At 39.3% G+C, this 22,218-nt stretch overlaps 2 protein-coding genes across 8 annotated transcripts in view; one reads left to right on the top strand and one right to left on the bottom strand.

Annotated features, from left to right (window-relative positions):
• CLCN3 (chloride voltage-gated channel 3) overlaps nt 1-13,102 on the bottom strand; it is a 59,357-nt gene extending 46,255 nt beyond the window's left edge. For 3 of the 6 annotated variants that reach the window (XM_059469820.1, XM_059469825.1, XM_059469824.1), the window contains exons 1-2: nt 12,160-12,291; nt 3,309-3,484 (exon numbers count right to left, since the gene is read on the bottom strand). In XM_059469820.1, the coding sequence (XP_059325803.1) occupies nt 3,309-3,468 (160 nt within the window). In that variant the 5' untranslated portion in view covers nt 3,469-3,484; nt 12,160-12,291. Of the gene's footprint in view, nt 1-3,308; nt 3,485-12,159; nt 12,292-12,661; nt 12,972-13,081 lie in introns of those variants that run through there. The other 3 variants (XM_059469821.1, XM_059469822.1, XM_059469826.1) reach the window with 3 other exon arrangements.
• The window catches only part of NEK1 (NIMA related kinase 1), a 43,930-nt gene continuing 34,096 nt past the window's right edge, over nt 12,385-22,218 (top strand). For both annotated transcript variants that reach the window (XM_059469829.1, XM_059469828.1), the window contains exons 1-9: nt 12,385-12,548; nt 12,823-13,001; nt 15,412-15,560; nt 15,641-15,737; nt 17,727-17,824; nt 19,386-19,469; nt 19,876-19,943; nt 20,065-20,151; nt 21,224-21,278. In XM_059469829.1, the coding sequence (XP_059325812.1) occupies nt 15,444-15,560; nt 15,641-15,737; nt 17,727-17,824; nt 19,386-19,469; nt 19,876-19,943; nt 20,065-20,151; nt 21,224-21,278 (606 nt within the window). In that variant the 5' untranslated portion in view covers nt 12,385-12,548; nt 12,823-13,001; nt 15,412-15,443. The remainder of the gene's footprint in view (nt 12,549-12,822; nt 13,002-15,411; nt 15,561-15,640; nt 15,738-17,726; nt 17,825-19,385; nt 19,470-19,875; nt 19,944-20,064; nt 20,152-21,223; nt 21,279-22,218) is intronic.

Genomic DNA, 22,218 nt, shown 5'->3' with positions numbered 1-22,218 from the left:
CGTAACACTGCCACTGAAAATCTGTAGGATTGCAAAGAAAACAGCTACCAGGAAGCATAACAGGCATAGTACATATATAATTACTATACATATATATGTATTTGGGTTACAATGCTACATCATCACAATTTCTGTATTTTTCTGATATGAGACACTGAGAGACAGGTCACATACATGCTTTCCGATGGTGCTAAGAAAAGCAAGATTGCTGCACAGCATCAGTTTTAATATAAGGGTGATTACCCAACAGAGAACTATCCACAACCTTCCAAATAAGATGATTTTAAAAAGACAAATTGCTATCAACTAAATATTAAAGAAACCTAAGAGTCCAGATGACCGGAGTTTCTGATTACTCATTTCAGTTAATGTTCATTTGCTTAGTCCAATATAGTATCAAGGAATTTCCCACATAAGAAGTATATGAGGTTAGCTTTCTTTCCCAACATCATCCAATTTCCACATGCTTTCAACAGAAGGCATATTCACCACTGTGTAAGGGCTTTGATGGCTTTCTAAACCTCATTTAAGTGCTTAATGTGAGTGGTAATGTGAATAGCAGTACAGTGCAGCTTTACAGAATTGATGTCCTGAGAGCCAAGGGACTGAGCAAGCCTAGTGAAATAAGCAGACTTTTTCTGTTAACTTACTAGCCTCTGAATGAGAGGCTAGTTTAGAATTACTTTACTTTAGAATTACTTTACTTTACTTTAGAAATTCCAATTACTTTAGAAATTCCACATTGTTAGACATTTCTCTACATCATATGTGTGCAACTTATGTTTCCATTTTCATTAGTTGAAAAAAAGAAGATAAAGACTATTTCTTAATCCTTTGTTTTCTCCTCAATGCATAGTCTTGCTTTTTTTAAAAATCTGCAATTCTATATTTTAATACATAAACTGTAAAATGTTGATGTGCACTCTACTGTCCATGGCAACTTATGCAGATTGCATAAATTCACGTCTGTGCTCATTTGTACAAGCTTACATTCTGCAGCTATGCAGCTTTCAATTTATCCACATTATTTCCCCAATCATTTGAACACTGTTGCCATTTTGCTAATGTTGCTAAGATACCAGGCTTATAAATTCTTCCAGTCCCACAGACTTAAACCACACTATATTTTTTAAATAGGGGATCCTGATTCTGGCAGGGTTCACCCGCTAGAGCACAGAGCTAGACCTGAGGCCTCTGCATTCACATCATGCTCTGGAGGGCTGCAGTGCTGAGAAGTGTGTAATCTTCCAGTTACTGGGGGGCTCCTGCCCTTCCTCAGGAGGTGAGAAATGTTCCATGTTGCCCATATTGAATCCATCTGTACTTGGACTTAATGGAACAAAAATAAGGCAAAAGAATAAGAGTATTTATATAATAGTAATAATAATAATGCTAAGCAAGAATTACAAAATGGGCACATGCAAGAAAGCCCTTATTTTATCCTGTCAATGAGATTTGCTGTATAAAAAACACAGAAGTAAAAACACCTCATTTGGACACCTAAGGAATGAGAAACACAGATGTTCACCTCCTGAATGGAAGTTTATATGTAACATTTTTCTAAGTATGTTCTTACCACCCAAAAAAGTAAACTAACATCAGATTCTGATCTACCAGTAAGATATTTATTATGATTTGCTGTACAATAAAACATTTTCCTTGTATGGAGACACAAAATCACCATTCACTTAAACAAAATAATAGGGCTTATTGCTGCCTCTTACAGGGAGTCCAGAACTGGGGCAAGCAGGGAAGTCATTAGCAAAAAATTAAAGTTTCAGGAAAGAAAATACATTCATATTTATGTACCAACCCACATTCTGTTACTTCAGTGTTAGAACAAGATGGGAGCTGCTGGCACGTGCAGCAATTAGCACTGATTTTGACAATGCAAACAAAACAACCACCTCATCTGTTTGGACTCAATTTATGGATCTGATTTCACAACAAGTCAAGGGCAGAACAGTGGTTCTGAAACTATTTATTTTACTGTAAACTCATTTCTCCTTCATTCTTGAAGTGATGGAAATTATTTTTATGAGCAATAACTAGAATAGCCTCAGAATAGCTTTCAGTACAGGTTGTAAATATTATGATAGACAAGCAAGGCACTCACTTTATTAGAAGTGCCAGATACTTAGAATAAAGAATTATACACAGAAGCTAGCTGTTCACCTAATAATTTCCCAGCTCTTAAGCACTGGACTTTAGCATGCTGGTGCTCTCCAAGTAATGTGCCAGAAGGAATATGTAGATTGAAGGTGTGCTGGCTTGTGATACCTGTATTGGTATAGAAGTTAAAGCACTGCACATTCAAGATATCTAATTAGAAAGAAGGAATACAGGTGAGAAGGATGCTTATAATGATATGGCACAACCATCTAGTACAGTGCCAAAATCCAACTGCTAAGTGCAGCAAAGGCAAAATATATAGAGGAAAAGACACTGCAGGGAAGGAAAACAATGAAATGCTAATGAGAGAAAAGGAAAAGACAGTAAAAAAGCAAAAAATACAGGAAGCAGAGGTTGATTTTAAACAAAGTGAGAGGAAGTGACCAGAGTCTACATTTAACCAAGTTTAGTATCTTTAACACGAATTACTTTCTTTCCCTCCTTCAGTTCACCTCTGACTATTGCTAAATGAATATTAACACTTTCACTGCCTGAACTCTTTTCTTAAACTGAAAAACAAGAGCTTCCCAGTTCTTTCTTCTTTGTATTCCTTCAGTGCCTTTATAGTGTTCACTGTAGAAAGTTTTCTTAACAACTTTTTATCTAGTCAAAAATTCAGCTCGCACTGTGCCTTCTGTTGCTTCTAACAACACTCCTACTTTTGGCTTTTGCCTCTGCTTTACAGAGGTGAAGCAGAAGGAATCAGAAGAGATTCATCTCTAGAAGTAATGATTAAAACAGCCTGTTAATTTTTGCATCAAAGAAACATTGGAGACATTGAGACTTCCAAAATCCCACTGCAGAGAAGAAAGACCAGGTGCCTGTAGAATAGCCATCCTTTTACTTGACAGCAAGTTTACATTTGTCACAGCATGTTAATATCTGCCCTGGATCACAAGTCATCCCACACAATGTAATTGTTAGGCAAGCACACAGAAGAATGTTCAACCCCTTTTAGGTTGAAAGCCTCTCTCTGAAGGACAGATTAGCTTAACAGAAAAGGGTCAGACTTGCTCATATAAAACCAAAAAAAAAATAAAACCAACAAAAAAAAAAAAAAAAAAAAAAAAAAAAAACCAAAAAAAACCCACATAAAAACACAACCCAGAGAAACTTTCAGACTGAGATTAACTTACCAATGGATGCATCACCATCCAAGAGATTGTCATCTTCAGAGGTCTGAAAATCCATAATTACACCTGCTCCATCTAAAAGCTCCTCATCGCTGCTTGCACTAGTTATGCTGTTGTAACTGTTTCGATAGTAGCCTCTATGAAACAGCTGCTCAGACTCCATTTAGCTGCTTTAGAACCTGTATGTATACACAAAAAAAAAGTCATTTCCTATTTGAATAGCCAAAAAACACTATGAAATTTGTATCAAAATAAAACAAGAGTATTTTAGGCTTTGGAGAAAACTTTTTATGGTGACAGTACTCCTACAAGTTACAAAAATGTAGCAGCAATACAGAACAAATACAACCAAACAGAAGAACAGAGAGTAAAGCAAGATATCTTACCTGTTATGACTAGAGAGAGCAAAGAAAGCAATGAGCACTTGGGCATAGCATATAGTGCAAAATCTAATTAAATAGAGTGCAGGCAGGAAGTACATTGGCAAAGGAGAACAGTGAACAAACAGCTACATTAACAGCAGAAAAAGCATGTAAGGCTGTGCAGCTTTCTGCAGGCTGGTACCACAGGCACTTTTCTGCTCTCCAACGTCAGACATCCCGCCCCTCTTTCAAGCTCTACAACTAAAAGGTCAAGCACAGAAGCGAGTCAGCTGAGGGAACCACTTCCAGTGCAGAGACATGCCTATGGAAAAGGCAAAATAGGCCAGTAAAAACCCAGATTTACAAGACATTTGCTGACAGCTGATCCAAGCAATCAGTAAATCTCCAGAATGTGCTCTGTTATCCCACAAAAACACTTTTCTGTATCTCAAAGGAAAAACAAAAAAGGCAGCTAAGGCTTGTTATTTTCCCAGAAGGGAGGTAGAGTGAAAACTTTGAAGTACTCTTCCAGATTACAAATTTGCTTTAAATAGTTCAAAATCAAAAACAACTAAAAAACCCCAACAACAAAGAACCCCACAAACACAATCAACACAAAAAACCACAAACCAATAAAAAACCAGAATGATTTATCTTAACAAAAGAACTCTTTTTCAAACTAAGAATTACTTAAAAATTACTTAAAATTACTTAAAAAATCAGTGTAAAATTCAATTTTTCTGTTCAGTACTAACTACTAAGCTAAAAGGCAGTCATTTGCCCTCTAACTCTCATACATCTTCCAACAAACCCTACTAGAGTACAGCACTTAGTGAAAATGCTATGCACCCATGGAGCAAAGAGAGATGTAATGAAAATTATCAACACAAGCTTTGCACATAAGAATATAGGAGAGAAAACTGGTGACAGGAACCAAAGAGCAATTTGCTGAAAAATTCTGCCAGTTAACTGAAGCTATTTGAGTTCTAATACAAAAAAACAGACAAAAAAAAAAAAGAGTAGTAGATTCCCAGTGCCTTGAAATAAAGACAAAAAGTCAGTTTCCAAAAATATCCGTAGGTAAAGCTTAGATTAGTTTCATTCACAGCTGCTTCCAAAATAAAACCAACATGCATGGAGGAAAGAGACCTACTCAAATATGAACAGAACATAGACAACCACATGAAAAGATAATATTTGTAAAGCACAGTCTTAGCTTTAAAACTGCAACAAAACCTCTCAGTATTCATATTTATGTTCTACTGAATCTTAACAATCTTAGTTAAAAACAATATAACAACAGCCTGAAAACTTTCTTCATTTATATGACAAATACCAGTATAGAATATCATCACTATAGACCTGATCTTCACAAAAGTAGAACCTATAATAAATACTCATTTTGATACTTCTTTTTATCTCCTTAGCTTTAAAAAAAAAAAAAAAAAAAAGAAAAAAAGAAAAAAGAAGGTAGTCAACAAAAAACCAACTAAAACCTGAGAGTATAATCACCGGATGAATAGCGAACTCATGCTCCTGGTCATATGATGACAAACATTAAGGGCATTGACTTTAGTTTGTATAAATTATTCAAAACCACTGCATCTCCACTCCCTAAAATGTCATAACCAGGAAAATTATGGCTACCCATATTGTGACAGCTGAAGAATTATACCCACTGGTAGAAAGATGTCCGCCTACCTGATGGAAGGCATTGCTTCTTTCACACAGTCACTAATGGGAGTACTTTTTAATGGCATTTCACATTTACCAAGTCACGAATGTGAATACTTTAACAGCATTCACCCAAACTGGCTGGATTAGCTGAAAACTCCAACTTAAGCTTACTAAACTAACCCCATTTATGGATACATAAGAAAAAACTGCTATCAGAGGTGAAGAGTAGTCTCCTGCACAGGTACAGTAAGTAACAAGCGGCCATGAGCGGTAAAGTCTTGGAGGGATTTTTAGCCAACAGTTTAAAAAGGAGGAGAGAAAAAAAAGAAAAGCTAACCACATAATCCCTTAGCATGAACCTGAACTAAGTATGAAAGCAAGTATGACTCAAAAGCTTCAGCTCCACAGGCAGGTACTGGTCCTTAGTCAAATCACAGTAAACAATTGGGTCCATGGCTGCTGCTTTGGAGCAAGCCTAAAATACATGAAAGATACAGTACTAATTTTAAACCAATGGGTCAGTACCTACAGGTGTAAATATTCAATCCAAGAAAGAAAAGACCAAGAGTTCCCTTAACAAAAAAAAAAAAAAAAAAAAAATCTCTGGTGTCCCTTCTGTGATCGTATTCAGACGAGAAATAACATTGCAACTTGTTAAGGCAAATGAAAGGTAAAACCCATCCTCCTCTTTTGAAGGGCAGGAACTATGACTGCAGTTTCCATTGTAGACATTGTAACTTCTGTTTGTTGAATCTTAGGTAGTTTTCTGTTTGATGAAAAGACACTACAGCAGTGTTTCTTTACTGTTTTTAAAGGCTTTTGCTCCTTTTTAATGTGGACTTGTGTTGAAGTCATCTGAGGGTTATACAATGGAGCAGAGCTTTTACACATCACCAGAAATCTCGTTAATCATACTACTTTTCTTCAACTTACAGAAAAATGTACTGAGCAGTCCCTAACTATGTGCACAGATTCCTAAACTCAGGGTTACACCTGAGCTGAGAATCCTTCAGACAATTTCGTTCAAGTTCAATATTGTTCAGGACTGTCAAACTGGAATGTGAAAAAGCACCACTATCCTCAGCTTTACTCCAAGCATCTTCTCAATAACAGCAGTAACCACCGATTTTTAAGGTCTGTATCAAAATTTTTTTAGAGACACAATAAAGCCCATGAGATCAAGGAAAAAATCCTATAGAGCTCTCCAAAACACAGCACAGGCACAGGACCACTACTTGTGAAATCTTGTGGGGACCCCTGGTGGTTCTTGGTCCTTAATCTCCCTTCTAACACATCTCCAGCTTCAAAGGAGTGAAAAAAACACCAGGTAAACAGGAACATATCTCTTGTCCTCTGTCAGAAGTGACAACCCTTTGGTCACCAGAAACAAAAAAGGCTGGGCACTCCTCTGGGTTTGTGCAACTGTTGAATCCCAGAAGATAAAGGGCTAATGTGTATGTCTCCAACAGTGATAACTGGATGGCTGTGGAGCCAGCCAGGGCCTGTTGGTAAGAACAGACAATTGTTGGTACTGACATGAGAAAGAAGAAGCTCGGCTGGAGAAGGGGCCATGCAGAGGTAGGGCAGCACTCCCCCGGGACAAACATCCTCGGTCTCGTTCCGACAGACACACAACACAGCACAGCGCAAGCGCAGGAACGTGCCCAAGGTGTGGGCACGGACTGTAGAGAGGGATCAACACTATCCCAGACCCCTGAAGCTCTCCTGCCCATTTCCAGAAAGGTCTGAACAAATGGACTGCACACAATGGGTAATTTGCACAGAAAACAAGAAACCTGCCTTCCTGGTGAGGAAACCTATCTATTCAAAAGTACCCCCAGCAAGCCCAGGAGTGCCCCTTGGACATCTCATCAGCTGTACTGATGCTGGACTAGTGATCTCTTTTTCTCTCTTCCCTTTCACCCTATCCCTTTATCCAAAACCCAGCGCCATGCACTTACACAGACTAACATTGCAACTTTCATGCCAAGTGTGTAATGCGCTAACAAAACTTTCTGATTGTTTGCAGACTCTCTGACTTTTGTTGTTCCTCTTGACTACGAGTATTTATGAATCTTGAGTGCTTCCTTCCCATTAAGGGAGAGACATGACAGTAGCAGAGTGATAAAGTGACAGATGCAGTAAGTACAGCTATTTAAACTTCAAGGCCAGGAGTGCTGACAACAGACTTACTTTGCTTCTTGCTCAGGATCCTCTCAAGCAACAGTGATAAGAGGTGAGGAGGGACTGATCTGTGATCAACACCTGGCTCTGCTCATGGCTGACATCCTTTGCTTTACTACACAGAACCCACCTAAATTTTTTAAAAACAGCTCTCCCAACCATTACTGGTGGCCATTGTGGTAATTTTCAAAGGATGAAATAAATATATAAATCTTTTCAGAGAGACCTGTGAACCTCTGATGTTAATAAACAACACTGTTAATAGCCTGTTCCAGCTTTTTAATAAAAACAGATATTCTAACTAAATACCTCTAACTAAAGGAGATGGAAAAAAAAAATCAAAAGGTTAAGATTAACAAATGGCACCAAAGCAAAGGATTTTCTAAATCAAGTGTGTTAGCAGTTCAGAATGCACAGCAAGCTGCCCTTACTTAAATACTCCTCTCTTCAGCTGTAAAAGCAAGAAAATAAACATTCTTTAAAATTTCTTAGGAATAAAAACTGAGATTTTTCTAACTGTGGTAATGACATAAGCACGTAGTGCACAGATTGTTAGGTCTTCTCAGATGTCTTAGAAGCTTTACTGCCTAAGTTAAAAGAATATTCATGTCTCAGCACAAAACAAATGAAAACTGCTAAATCCGTAACAGTCACAGTAACACAAAATTGTCTGCAAGACTAGAAACAAAAAGTCAAATAACAGTTAAAGAAATCTTCAATTTTCTTTCCTAGATATACTCTGATAATCTGTAGATTCAGTTTTCAAAATCAGAAAATGACTGTGTTTGGAAGCATATGGAGAACAGATTTTTTTTCCCATCATATACATGAGACAAATTAAAAGCGGAAAACTCAGGGGAAAAAGCTGCAGTAGATCAAAAACTGCAGATAACACATCAAAATCCAAGAAATCTGGCAGAGAACACTAATTTGGAGATAAAAGTGGAAGGAACTCAAACACGAACTTATCTTTCAGGAAAACAAGTACTTGAATTTAAACTGGCAGGATGTCAAAATATTAACTCACCCCAGTAGCTCTATCTGGAATGAAAACAAAGTACTGAAGTGAAATGCCATTTTTACTATTTCAATTAGGAAACATTTCTTCATTGTACTTACTGCAGTATGAACATGCTAAATACACATTTGAGTACTTCAGCTCCTCTGAAATTTTTAGAGAAATTTATCAAAATATATCAAAAATAAGGAGAAAAAATAACAAAGGTTATTTAACCTTAAGCAAAGGTTATTTTTATCAAAGGATCTGTGCTTCAGGACTGAAGTTAAGTCACTTTTTCATTTACTAGTCCTCCTTAGCCCCAACAAAGTAAGCACAATCTAACCCTGTAACTAGAAAGCCTAAGGAAAGTGCTTAACAAACAAAACAGCTGAATGCCTAGAAAGTTCAAGGGGAAAATACCTGACTGCAGACTACGCTCTTTGAAAGTTATTAAAAGTAACTGCTGGTACCCACTATGAAGTGATAAACTCTTTTCTTTACATTTCCAGGAATATACACTCAAGACTACCTAGTACATAATACAAACTAATAAGGGTACTCCAGATGTAAACTGATTTGTAACCACTTTAACAGTTTTGCCTAGAATTCTTTCTATTATGCATGAAGCCTATGAATTACTTCAACTTCCTTCTCCAATAATAAAAAATATCAGTTCATAAAGTATGTATTTATTTCGTAAGTATTTATTAATGACTATCTCAACAATTTACATTTTTCAGTTTCTATGTTTCTAAAGCCGAGCACATTTTCCAGCAGAAAAAAAAAAATCTGTTTACAGCCCTCTTATCACAGTCAATTTAAATGTCTAGACTTTATTCTCTCAGCTGACTTTTCATAAAGGCTTCCAAAAATCAAAAAACAAGCTTTAAGTTAACTCTAAAATTTTGTAATTGTCAACTTTCTACTATTCTGAGCATCTTCAGTTTGCAAAGCTTGGCATATACACAAGCACAAAGTACTGTATTGCAGAGCCTCCTCGTCCACAAGCACAGTAAAAAGCTGAGCTGACACCTGAACAGCTCTGGCAAGTCAGACAACACAGAACCTGCACTTTGAAGTTATGACACAAGGGAACAACTGCAACGACAAGGACAGAACTGGGAACTTGCTCACAGGCATTAAACTGGAATCTTAATTTTGGGAAAATAAGCAGGAAGAGTACAAAAAGAGTTCCATGCACATGATCACTGCCACTGCTGACAACTTTTAGAGTTTATTGGGTTACTGCTGCTCTCAAGGTGCCAAAGCAAGAAATTTAGGAACGTGCAAAAATAGTCTGAGAATTAGGAAATTAACTCAAATTGGCACGATCACTTCTGGCACAAATCTCTTCAGCAGTTGAGCTTCTACTCTACCTTTTTAATGTATGACCAAATTAAAAATACCCCTACTGCCAACTTATTATAAGACTTTACCCTGAAATCTTGATCTGTACAGTTACACCTATTCACGTGCATATGAAGTCAGCTAAATAAGAGCAGGAAGAAACTATCACAATGTTCCTAGAATGCCTTTTGGCAATGATTGTGAACTTGGAACAGTTGTCCCAGCTTTAGTGCTCACACTCAAGGAATGCAACTCTGCTGTTCAAGGTAAGACACACACACAGACCCCAAAGCAAAGTGTGTGTGAGGGGGAAAGCTAAACTGTACATTCAGTGAACAGGAAAAGATATACAACACAGCCAGACCCATTTGTTCACAGAATAACCAGCACAGTGGGTTTTCACTCACAAGTTACTCAAACACCAATTTGCTACAAACGTTTGTGTGCAAGACACCACAACAGGAAGTATAAACATGGTCATGAGAAAAACAATGACAAATTCATAAAATAAAGTGGTTCAGGGCAATGCAGTCACAAAGAGCAAAAGCCAACAGCTTCAAGTGTCTTTCCTGGTCAAGAATTTGGATAGGCTTGTTCTTACTACAAGGGGAGAAGAGGGAGGAAGGGGGGTAATTTTATCCAGGATTACTCTAACTTGAAAGTCTGCACCACAGAGAGAACAGTGGAATAGTAAATGACTCAAAGAGGGCACTTCAAAAATTTGGGCAAAGAAAATCTTGGAATACAACAAGTAAAATGTCTTTCTAAAAACATACAATGCACATTCTGTATAACATCTACCATTATCAGGCAAAGAATTTTTAGGAATGGCATACCACATACCAATACTAAACAGAACTAAACAAGAAACAAGCTCCATTTTTCTGAACACCATGTAAATTCTGTTTTTACATGTGTTGCAGAGAGATGCAGAGTCAATGTGTTCCAAGCTATAAGTTTCAAGCTACCTGTAGCTTTCCCAGAGCAGAAGTCCTTCCCACTCTGACAACTTTGCAGCAAGTTTACAGCTGCTTGCCAGTCAAAGAGATATCAATTTTGCAGTAGTTAGTGAAAGACTTATTTTAGCAAAAGTGATAGCGACAGGTGGTGGTTCTCTTTTATTACTCTTCACAAAGGTATGTTTCCTATAATGCACAAATATTTTTTAAAATTTTACATTATAGCATATTGACATTTCCTTAAATAGAGAAACAGTTTTGATGACTATCTGCTTTCAAATCTGTCATACCAACACATCCTTCAGTCAAATAGCTGTATCTGCAAAGAAGTATCTCTGTTGCTAAGGGATACTGAAAATAAACCCCTTCACAGGTCCACCAAAAAGAAAAGCATCTAAAAGCAAAAGGCATGCATTCACCTGACAATTTCTTGCACAAACTCAGCACCAGAAGCTTTAGAGGTCCCACAACCTCAAAAATGAGGTGCAAGTCCTCATGCCCAAATACCTACCATTTACCAGTATGTTGCCAAAAATATTTAAGCATCTATTCTAACATAGGCTAGACCCAGAAACATTTTAAATTTGGTTGTAAGGCCCTATTTTACCTAGTTTAGTACTAGGTAAGTGTGACACAGCAAATTTACTACACTACAGAGAACATAGTTCACTATCAGCACACGATTTTCCACTGTCACATTCACAGCCATTTATTTCAAGTGAGAATTGATACACACTTGTTTTACAGCCATTTCCACGGTACTGGCTAGGTCAGGGAAGAATTTTGGTCAAGTAAGGAAGATAATATGAAAGAAAGCACTCAATATTCAGTTTTAACCTCAGTGACCTGCACGCCCATATAATTATGAGGCTCCAGCAAGAGCCTATGACCTCTCTCCCTTGTCTAAGAGCGGCCCTACCAGCCAAACCCGTGAGCCGACATAAAGCGAGTAACTCACGCAGAATAATCCAGGGGAGGAGACCCTGGACACTGCCAGCCGCAGAGCCCCCCACTTTCCCTATGCTGCCCGGAAGAGCACCGGGATGGGGTGACACGGTGCAAACAGCCTGTGTTTACACTGGGTAAACACACAGGGCATTCCCCCCCTCATCCCGGCCTTTCGGGGCAGGCACACGGACGAGGGGAGGGACACGCGAGGAGCCACCACGTCCGTCCCTTCCCAGCCCCGGCCGGCCGGAGCCGCCCCGCTGGGCGGGCGGGGGTGCCCGCTCCCCTCCTCCCGCCGCCTCGGCCCCGCTCGCTGCCCTGCCGTGTCCCCGGGCCGCGGGGAGCCCGAGCCTGCCCCGCCCCGCCGCTGCCCGTACCTGCGCGGGCGGCGCCGCCCGCTGATCCCCGGGGAGGCGCTGGCTCATCCTCCCTGCGAGCGCCAGCGGGACACGGGCGCAGCCCCCGGACCCGCGGCCGCTCCGCCGCCCGGCACCGCCCCCTCGGCCCGGGGAGGGCGGGGACTGCCAGCGCGCAGAATCGGCGCCCGTCGGGCCCCCGGGGTCAGCATCGCCGTCACTGCTGATTCTGCTTCCCGCGGTCCGCCCGGCGCGGGTCCGGCCCCGCTCCCGCCCTCCCGGAGGGGCGCGGCTTCCCCGAGGCCCGGGAGGGGCCCGTGCCGGGCACCCTCGCTGCGAGGGCGGGTTGAGGGCCCAGGGGGAGGCAGGACAGCCCCGCGCTTCAGAACGGGGTGGAGGCGGTTTCCCAGGTAAAGGAGGCAGAGTGAAGCCGAGGACATCGCGGCATCCTTCGGCTTCGGGCTAAACTCCGGCGCCTCTAAATTCCAGGCGCTGCGGAGGCCCGAGAGCCTGAGGGTTTTACCTGCGGAGAAAACGCAGGTGTCGGGCTGAGCACGGAGTTCCTGGGTACTGCCAGCCGAGGTGCTGAGGCCAGTGTGGGGTCCACTTAACATACAGCGAATGCAAGTTCCACCAAAACGTGTCAAGTCAAGGGGTGGATTTTTTTTTTTTTTTTCCCCTAAGGAAAATGCCCGCTGGTCCGCTTACGTGCGAGGCTAACGAGCCCGCGGGCCGCCGTGCCCTGTGGCACTCGGACTGACGAGGCGCGTTGTGAATCGCGAGGCTCTTTGCCCATAGGTGCCACTAAGGCGCGCTTTGGAGTCGGGAACGGAGGAGCCACAGGTGCAGCCCGACCCTCCCCGGTAAGCGCTGCGCTCAGCCCCGCCGCGGCACGCTTCCCCCCGGTGCCCCGCCCCGGGGCTGTCCTGGGGCAGACACGTACCGCCGGAGCCGGGCTGGACGGCGGTGTGGGTCGCGGCTCGTTGCTGAAACACTCGTAGCTGTTTTGGGGGGGTTTCCCCCAAAAACGCTGACGCCCGCGCGCGCCCCGCCCGTCACGTGACCGCGGCCGCGCGTTACCAGGGTGAAGTGCCGCTAACGCGGGCAGGGCCGCGGCCCCGCCCCGGTGCGGGCTCGCCCATTGGGAGCCGAGCTGCGGGGCGGGGCCGCCGATAGCGGCGGACGGGGGCGGGGCCTTGCCGGGCGCGAGGCCAGGTTGGGCAGTCGCGGCCGCGCGGGCAGGTATGGCGGGGTGGGGCCCCGGGCGCGGGGAAAGCAGAGGCGGGGTGGGGCCGGGCCGGGTTGCCCTGCCCCGCTGGGAGCCGGGCAGGTACCGGGTGGCCTCTTCCAGCCGCCCCGGGGCCGGCTGTTCCTGGCCGCGCCTCTCGCCCCGGCGCCGGGCTTGCTCTGGCTGTGCGGGGGCGGCGGCCTGGCGGGGCCCGCTGCGGAGCGCGGCCCAGCCCGGCCCCTGCCCTGCCCGGCCCGGGCCCGGCCGTGCGCTCCGGTCGGGCGGGCTGCCTCGGGCGTGACTTGCGCCGCTCTCCTGCGGTGTCCGATGAACTGACTCGCTGCCCTGGGCTTGAAAAGACACCGCCCTGTCAGCGCTGATGCCCTTCCTCTAGACGCCTGTTTTTCCCTTGCCACATGCGAAAATAAGCCATCTAACTCATGGAAGATGATACACCCCTTTGACTGAACTGTGACTTATCGCCCAAAGGCTGGGTACTGCCCATTTGTAGTGGCACGGAGCGGAGCAGCATGCAGAGGCAGCCCTAAGCTACGCCTAATGCAGCTGTTTGAACTGTAGAGCAACTATGGTTATTTCATAAAGTAGAGTAGGAAAAGAACTTCAGCAGAGTCATGCACAGTTCAAATTGTATCCCACCTGCTGTGCTTTTACTATTGCCTGAAAGAGAATATTGAAGTTAATACCAAGACATTCTTATGTTTAGAAGTGCAACTTGGTATTAAACGATCTTTATGTGCTGTTAGAAAATAAAAAACATCCTTACCAAAACACTGCAGGCCTGTAATTTTAACTTTTTACTTTCCTGGTAGTTATGCTTAGTCTTATTAAGCTTTGCATCTCCTCTTTTGCAGAACAGATTACTTTAAATCTCTCTTGTTTTGTCTTATCAGGCTTATTAATTTTGGTCTCCTTTCATGGTATAGATCCTGTTAAGCAGCATCCGTGTGTAGTACATGGTAATTCCATTAAAAAAAAAAAAAAACTCAAATTGAGGAGAGACCCTGATTGTGAGACCTGTGATGTGTGTGAAGTTTGGCTCTAAGCTACTAGGGTCTCCTGTTGGAAGGAAGCTGGCTACAGCAAAGCAGAAATGCTATTAGTTCTTGCAAGTGAGGCTTAAGTGAAGAAAATCCTAGGACACTTCTGTCTTTTTCAGCTTATAGAAACTTTCTCAGGTTATGGAAGCTCTTTTTGCTTTAAAAAATATAATCTTTTAGTCTTCTGTGAATTTGCTCGGATATTTGTCACTTTGGTCTTTGTTTTGCCCTTTCACTGTGCTGTTCTGACACATCTATATATTGCCATAGCTTCTGCTTGCAGCTCCCTAGTGTCCTGTTTTTACCAAAGTATTTTTTAATATTGAACCTTAAACACCATAAAAATTCACCTGAGTACTCCTTTTAATATGAAGAGGTAGTCTGAATGGTCAGATAGTACATGGAAAATAGTGATTTGTGCCATTTTGTGATTATATGTTTTATATGCAATGTGAAAAGAGTCTTTCAGTCAGGCTTAAGCCCACTCCTCTCTGTATTGAATAATGATTTGAAACATGATGGGGATCTGTTGAATTCAGGCCATTTTTGGTTTCATTATGGTGATAAAAAGCTGGATTTAGTGCTTCTTAAGAAACAATGCATAGGAATTCCCCTTGCCTCCATTGTGTTTCTTCCAAGTTGAACTAAACATTTTTAATCAGGTGCTATAGCTCTATGATGTTTTTGTGCCAGTTGAATCAGAAGCCTTGGCACTGATTGCACTGGTTTAAGACAAAACAGATCCTTTTTAGTCAAAATGAAGGATGGAACAGGGTTTTAGTTATGCAGCCCTTGTTGGCCCAAATGAGCCAACTGTACCAAAATAGAGTTGAGACTAAGAGTACATGATTTACAGAAAGTCAACTGAAGAGACAAATGGATCAACCTTTTGAGTTAGAGAAAAATACCATGATCAGGTTAAATCACTAAGTACACCTAATTAAACATGCTCATGGTTTTTTTGTGTTTGTTGGTTTGTTTTTCCAGTACTCAAGTAAGGATGCCTTAAGAGGAGAACTATGGATAAATATATCAAAGTACGGAAGATTGGAGAAGGATCATTTGGGAAAGCAATACTTGTCAGAGCTAAAGAAAATGGCCAGCAGTATGTCATTAAAGAAATAAACATTTCTAAGGTAAGCAATTGGTATTAATAAATTCCTGAGCCGTTCTTTTTGTACTTCTGTTCTCACAAATCATTATTTTCCTTCTGAAGATGTCAAATAAGGAGAGAGAAGAATCAAGGAGAGAAGTTGCTGTTTTGGCTAACATGAAACACCCAAATATTGTGCTGTATAGGGAGTCATTTGAAGGTAAGGTGAACTAATACTGTAAAACCTGAAGTAACGTGAGTGACTCTGTGCGCTTCTTACTGCACATAGTCTAAAAGTCAGGGAGTTTTCTCTCTTTAATCAATATTTTTCATACCTTTATTACTTCAGTTATTTTCCATATTTTTTTCAGAATTCCCATCCACATTTAAAAATAATTTTCCTGAATTTGTAATTCAGGAAAAAAGGGGAACAAATAAATAAATATTCATGACTATACCTTATATAGTATTGGTTTTGCTTGATACTTAAATGAAAGATATTCTCTTGTTTCTCTAGAGCATGTCTCCTTGAATATACCCTAGCAACTGGAATGCTTGTGTAGGTTAAATTTGTGTAGGTTAAATTACACTCTAAATTTGGATATTGATAACTTAGCAAGAGCAGTTTTATGTCCAAGTCTGTTGTCTTAGAATGTAGTCTTCAGTAACAGCAACCATATAATTGCTTTCAGAGCTGGGGAAATAGATGGGACTGTTTACTTCATCAGGCAATGAAGGAAGGAGAAATATAATTCTACATTGTCTTCGCACTGAATGTCTTGGGAAATGGGCAGAGCAGAAAAAAGATTCCAAAAGCCTAATGTAAAAGTTAAATATTATTAAAAGCCCCTAAATATTATTTGAACTGCTATTTAGAGATTTTGGTCTCTTCTTTCCTTCCTTTCTGCTGACTTTCTTATGTCTTTCACCTAGGGCGTTCACTTTGTCTTTTCATTAAATTAGATTTTTGTGACATAATCATATTACACAGCCACACTTCAGCTTTATAAATACACACTGCTTTCTTCCTTGTGGTAGAGGGCTGTTCTTTAAGACTGTTTTTTTTCTTACAAGGTAGATCCTGTAATCCATAATACACAAGAATTTGTGTTGCATCTTTATTGCCAGAACACGTTGACTTTGAATACATTGAATATAAAGTTCACAGAAGAAAATTATTTCTGCAATAGATGTGCAAGAAATCTAGACTCTTAGAATCATCTTTTAAAATTACACTAATTGAAGATGATAATAAAATACCCAAACAGAGAAACTTGAAGAGTTTGATGTTTTGAAAGGCAGATTTCAGAAGCATTTTATGGGAGTGGAGTTTAAGTGATTTAGATGATTCAATTTGTTTTAATTCAAAGGTTTTTAAATGTTGTGACTAACTTTTTCATAAAATAGGGGTTCTTTTTCCTTTGACCAGCATGTGACTGATTTTCTGCAGTTATTCATCTCTTCTCAAAATCATGCCTAGTATGTGAGTAGTGTAGTTCTTACGCTTTTGGCAACTTGCAGTTTGCTTCTGCCTAATCTGTTTTTTCATCCGTAACTGGAAAAACCATAACTTTGAATGAAATGTATTATGTTTGTTCATACCTCCTACTGAAAACTTGCATGGGATTTTTGAAGTTTCCTGAGATTTCATTCAAAAAAGAAAAAATAATTGTTTCCATCTCTCATTGTTTGCTGGAGGTCCACTTACTGTTCTTCAGACTGAAATAAACTGCATGTCTAGTATGAAAGCTAATGGCTGTCATGTTCTGGCAAGTCCAGGTAAAATTCCAAGAAAGAAGAAGGCAAATAGAGGCAACATAAGATCCATTTAGGGTAGGGGGATCTATAGGATGCTTGAAAAAAGTTATAAGATTGGTTTTATATTGCGTTCATAAAATGACACCCTTAATTTCATAGTGGTTTTGAGCACTATGTTGGGACATTGGTTCAGTAGATGTAATTCTTCTCCCTCCCTATCAAAATAGTCTAGTGTTACCAAAATGGAAAAATTAGGTTTTGAAACTCAAAATAATAAACATATTTTTGCTTGAATTTTGAAAAAATAGACTAATAAATTACATCTAAAGCTGCATGTGAAAAAGTAAATTTTTTGTTGCTTTTTCTGTGACTGTGTAAAGATATTTAGAAAGTTAAGTAAAGAAGAGTCTTGCTTTTGTCTTTTTGAGTTACTTTGTCTTTTACTTTACAGAAAATGGCTGTCTGTACATAGTGATGGATTACTGTGAAGGAGGAGATCTATTTAAAAAGATAAATGCCCAGAAAGGAATCCTGTTCTCTGAAGATCAGGTAACAGCAAACTGCTGTTGTAGTGTTTGTTGCAGGATACTTTTTCATTAATTTGAAATTATTTTGGTTCAGGTTATAGGTGTGGTTGCTTAATCTAAAAGGAGATTCTCAAACAGTCATTCTTGTTGCTATTGGTCAATGTAGTATCATTAAAAAGCAAAATCAAACCACGAACCAAAAAACCAACTGCACAAAGAAAAAAAAAAAAAAAAAACAGAAAGAAAATGGTTGGAAGTCCTGGGTATTTTACTTGAGATTTTGTCTCTATGTGTAAGATGCTTTTAAAAGTTGGATCTCTTGTGTAGTAAACCAAATCTGAGACATGAAAAATATGGAAAGACAACATGAATATCCTTAAACCTCTGAAATAATTTTTAAAGTTTTTTAAGATGTAGTGGCATAGGATTTTTGTATTGTAATACTGATTTTCATGTGTCATAAGTATAAAATAATATACTAAGTATAATAATATGAAATATGGAAATATGGAGTTGACATCATTCAAAAGTTCATTTTGCCAGTAATAAAAATTTAATATTTTGCTGATACACTTCCAATACATTTTATTTTACCACAAAACTGGTTATAAAGTAATTTTTGGTGAAAGAGAAGTGACATAGTTTGGAATAAATGAGAGGATTTGAAGTACAGATTTGATTAAATTAAGTAAAAATAAATTATGTAGGATTCAGGGTGGATATTTTGTTAGTACTTACATGTTTCTTTGTTTATAAGTTGTTTCTATGCTTTTGTGTCTGTGTCCAGTAGGATCTCAGTTTACCTGGGGTTGGAAAGTCTTAGTAGTATATGAAACATTTGGGATATAATTTGTAAAACTTTTAATTTTCTAATTTGATCTCACTTTTTACAAGAAGGACTTCAAATAGAAAAGTGAAAATTATGTCTTGCATTATACTATAATTTTGTCATGTATGTACTTCTAAGTAGTGAATATAAAACTACTACTCACATGGCAAAGTTCTTGTCATTAATCACTTCTTAAATTGTGATTTTTGCAAATTTACCCCAAAAAGGGCATTGTTGGCTTGTTCATAATCTTTAAGTTAGACATTTGTTGCTTTTCTCATCAAAGTCTACTTTGTAATATTTTTCTTTTAAGACACACAGAATTACTATAAGTAAAATAAGTTTCTGAGAGCATCAGTAGGCTTCCTAGGACTCTTGGTCGATTAACTGAGTGCAAGATGATTTGTATTGGCTACAGCAAAAGTGCAATCTTTTAATTTGCAAGTTCCACATCTTAGGTGTTTTAGCCAATCAGATCCATGTTGCATTCCTCTGCTAGGTTTATAATAGGTAATGAAAATAGTAGTCTCAAGCTTAATATCAAATTTGGGTAATAAGCATTCTTCATTAAAAGGTTTGCATTATAGTGACAGTACTATTAAGTTTTTAATTATTCTTTGGTATAAATGAAGCGGGTAAGAGGGGGAGGAGAGTAAAATCCAGTTATAATTAAAGTCTGATTTGATAATATCTCGTAAGAGGGAAGTTTTTAGATAAATGATGAAGTTGATGTTGCATTTTCTTTTATTAATAGATTCTGGATTGGTTTGTACAAATCTGTTTAGCACTAAAACACATACATGATAGAAAAATCTTGCATCGGGACATAAAGTCACAGGTATGTAGGTGGCTGTTTTTCAACTGAATTGTCTTTCAAAGTGATTGCATTCAAATCTTCCTGGTTTGTTTATGGAAACTTTTCTAATACTGGGAACTTTTCTTCAGTCTGCAGGAGATTTATGTATTTGTACAAAGTGATGAGGCTATTAGATGAAGCTGCAGGTGTTACTCGTGTATTTATGTGTGGGGACAGCAAAGATTATGTTTGACAGTGTGAAGTAGTGTTTTCTCATATTAATGAAGGAGGAGTTATATAAGTCTGGTGTTCCATAGCAGTAAGTAACAATGACTTCAGGGGGATTAAATGGTAAAAACTTTCTTCTTCTCAAAACATATGGGGAACAAAAAGTGTGCAATTGTATGAATATTTTAATTAACAGACTTCTTAACATTTCTATGTCAAGAATATATTTTTAACCAAAGATGGAACAATACAGCTGGGAGATTTCGGAATTGCCAGAGTTCTGAACAGGTAACTCCTTTTTGATACTGTTTTTCCTCTGACTTAATTTAAATTGCTTTGATCAAGGAAAACACAACCTGTGTGCTTCATGTGAGTTAACCATTAACATCCATCCTTTTTTTTGTCTCAGTACTGCAGAGCTGGCACGCACTTGCATAGGAACACCGTACTATTTGTCACCTGAAATATGTCAGAACAAGCCTTACAACAATAAAAGGTATAGTAAGGATTTTATTAAACATCTTTAGTAAAAAGAAAAAAATAAGCTCTTTTAGGAATTTAAAGCTGTTCTAGTCAAATGATGGTGAGCATCTATTAGTTTGTCTCTTACCCAAGTAGGTACTGAGCTTCACTGCAGAGGCTGTACCTCTACAGGTAGGTCTGAAGTAGAAAGCAATGTCATGGAGAGATGACTTAGCTTAATGCTCCAAGCTCTAGATCTAGTTGTGTTCTTAATTGTGGCTTCACTTTGGCCTGTCTGCACAGTGGTTGTACTGCCTTTGTTTATGCACTACCAAGGTGAAATTCTGTTAAGCATGCAGCACAGCAATTTGATTATCTGCACATGAGTTGTGCATACAGGGGGGACTCAGCTTGCTCCAGATACCTCGCTTACACCTTTGCTGCCCTGGCAGCAGTCTGGACCTGTTAACAGTGTCCCCAGAGTAATTAAATGGTAATAATTAAATGTTAGTAAGTTACCCTTGCACAGTACCAAGCTGTTGCATTCATTGCTGTGAGTGCCTTCTCATCATTTCCATTGATTTCCTAAGAGATAAAAATTATTACAATTACTTCCCTTTAATTTCTGCTACACGGGGTTTATTATTCAATGGTGTTCTAACCCAATCCTGTAATGAATGAGGGTAAGTTTAGTTATTCTGCTAAACAGAATAAATTGACTTTGAGAATTGTGTTTGCTGAATTTGGTGATGAGGGTTTTTTGGATTTTGTTTGTTTAATTACAAGACCTCAGGCAAATGTATATGTTTAAATAAAAAAAGCCTTTGTCCATATTTTGTCTGATTTCTGTGGCTGAGATGGTTCTAAATCAAAAGACAAAATAGCATAATCTGATTTTCAGGATGGCCTTATTTTGGTTGATGAATTAGTTTGGGGATTTTTGTTTCATTGGGGTTTTGCAGGGTCAAAGAAGTCCATAGAGGGGAGGTTGTGCATACTCAAAAATCCACCCTTTTCCTCTTCAGAGATAGACTTCAGAGATACAAGTGAACTGGCAATGTTAACCTAGAACTAAGTGTTAAAATAATGTGTTCTCTTTCATTTAGTGATATCTGGGCCCTTGGTTGTGTTCTCTATGAAATGTGTACACTTAAACATGCGGTGAGTAGTAACTTTGTGTCTATAAAACAATAGTGATTTCAAACAGAATTTATTTCTGATATCATGCAGATATATTTTAGTTAATGAAATGCTTTCATGGTAGCTGTTTGAAAGTTACCTTCAGCATTTTCATCTCCACTTTCTGTGCCAAGCAACACTGTTCACTGATGTTTTGCTCCATGCCAGTCTCTCAGCTCTGTTGGCGCTTTTGTTTTTAATGGATTGTATTAGCTGAAAAAATTGTTAGGTGTTACAATAAAGGATACTAGGAATAGTGGGGGCATTTGTAGGGTTTTTTGTTTGGTTGGTTTGGGGATTTTGTTGGTGGTGTTGTTGTTGTTGTTTGGGATTTTTGGTTGGTTGGGTTAGGTTTTATTCCAAAAAAGCTTGAATTCATTGAAAGCTTCATTGAAGATCTGAATTTTTATTCTGCTTTTTTGCAGATGGATTAATGTGTTTCTGCTTAGAACAGAAATAGGACTTGTAAAAAACTCCCAATGTGGAAGAGTTGCCTTTTTCCATTTTTTTTTTCTTCTATGTATGTGTGTTGTAGTTTGAAGAGTATGTCTTCATCATCCATTTTTCAGTTAGGAAGGGAAGAAAATGTTTGGGGTTTTTTCCTGTCCTTTTCACAGATTTTTTGTGGATTTTGTTTTGTTTGGAGCTTCTTAGTAGCTGTTTTTGTTAAAAGAAAAAGATTGTAACAACATGAAAATGGAAAGAACTATTTTCAAGGGATAAGGATTTAATTTCATTTCAAGCTTTTGTAATTTCTTCTTGCTTGATCTTTTATGTGGCAGTACTGCTGACAGTGTTTAATTTTGGAAAGTTGATGTCAACAATTTGTTTTCTGTAAGCTGGGTAATACATATTGTTTTCTTTTTATTGTACAAAAGAATTGAAATGGTGCTCTCTGTTACCTGAGCTTAAACTGAAGTCT

The sequence above is a fragment of the Ammospiza nelsoni genome, chromosome 4 (genome assembly GCF_027579445.1).
Source record: "Ammospiza nelsoni isolate bAmmNel1 chromosome 4, bAmmNel1.pri, whole genome shotgun sequence".
Taxonomy (NCBI): Eukaryota; Metazoa; Chordata; class Aves; order Passeriformes; family Passerellidae; genus Ammospiza; species Ammospiza nelsoni.
The sequence above is the reverse complement of the archived record's forward strand: the minus strand, read 5'-3'. Positions and strand labels throughout refer to the sequence as shown.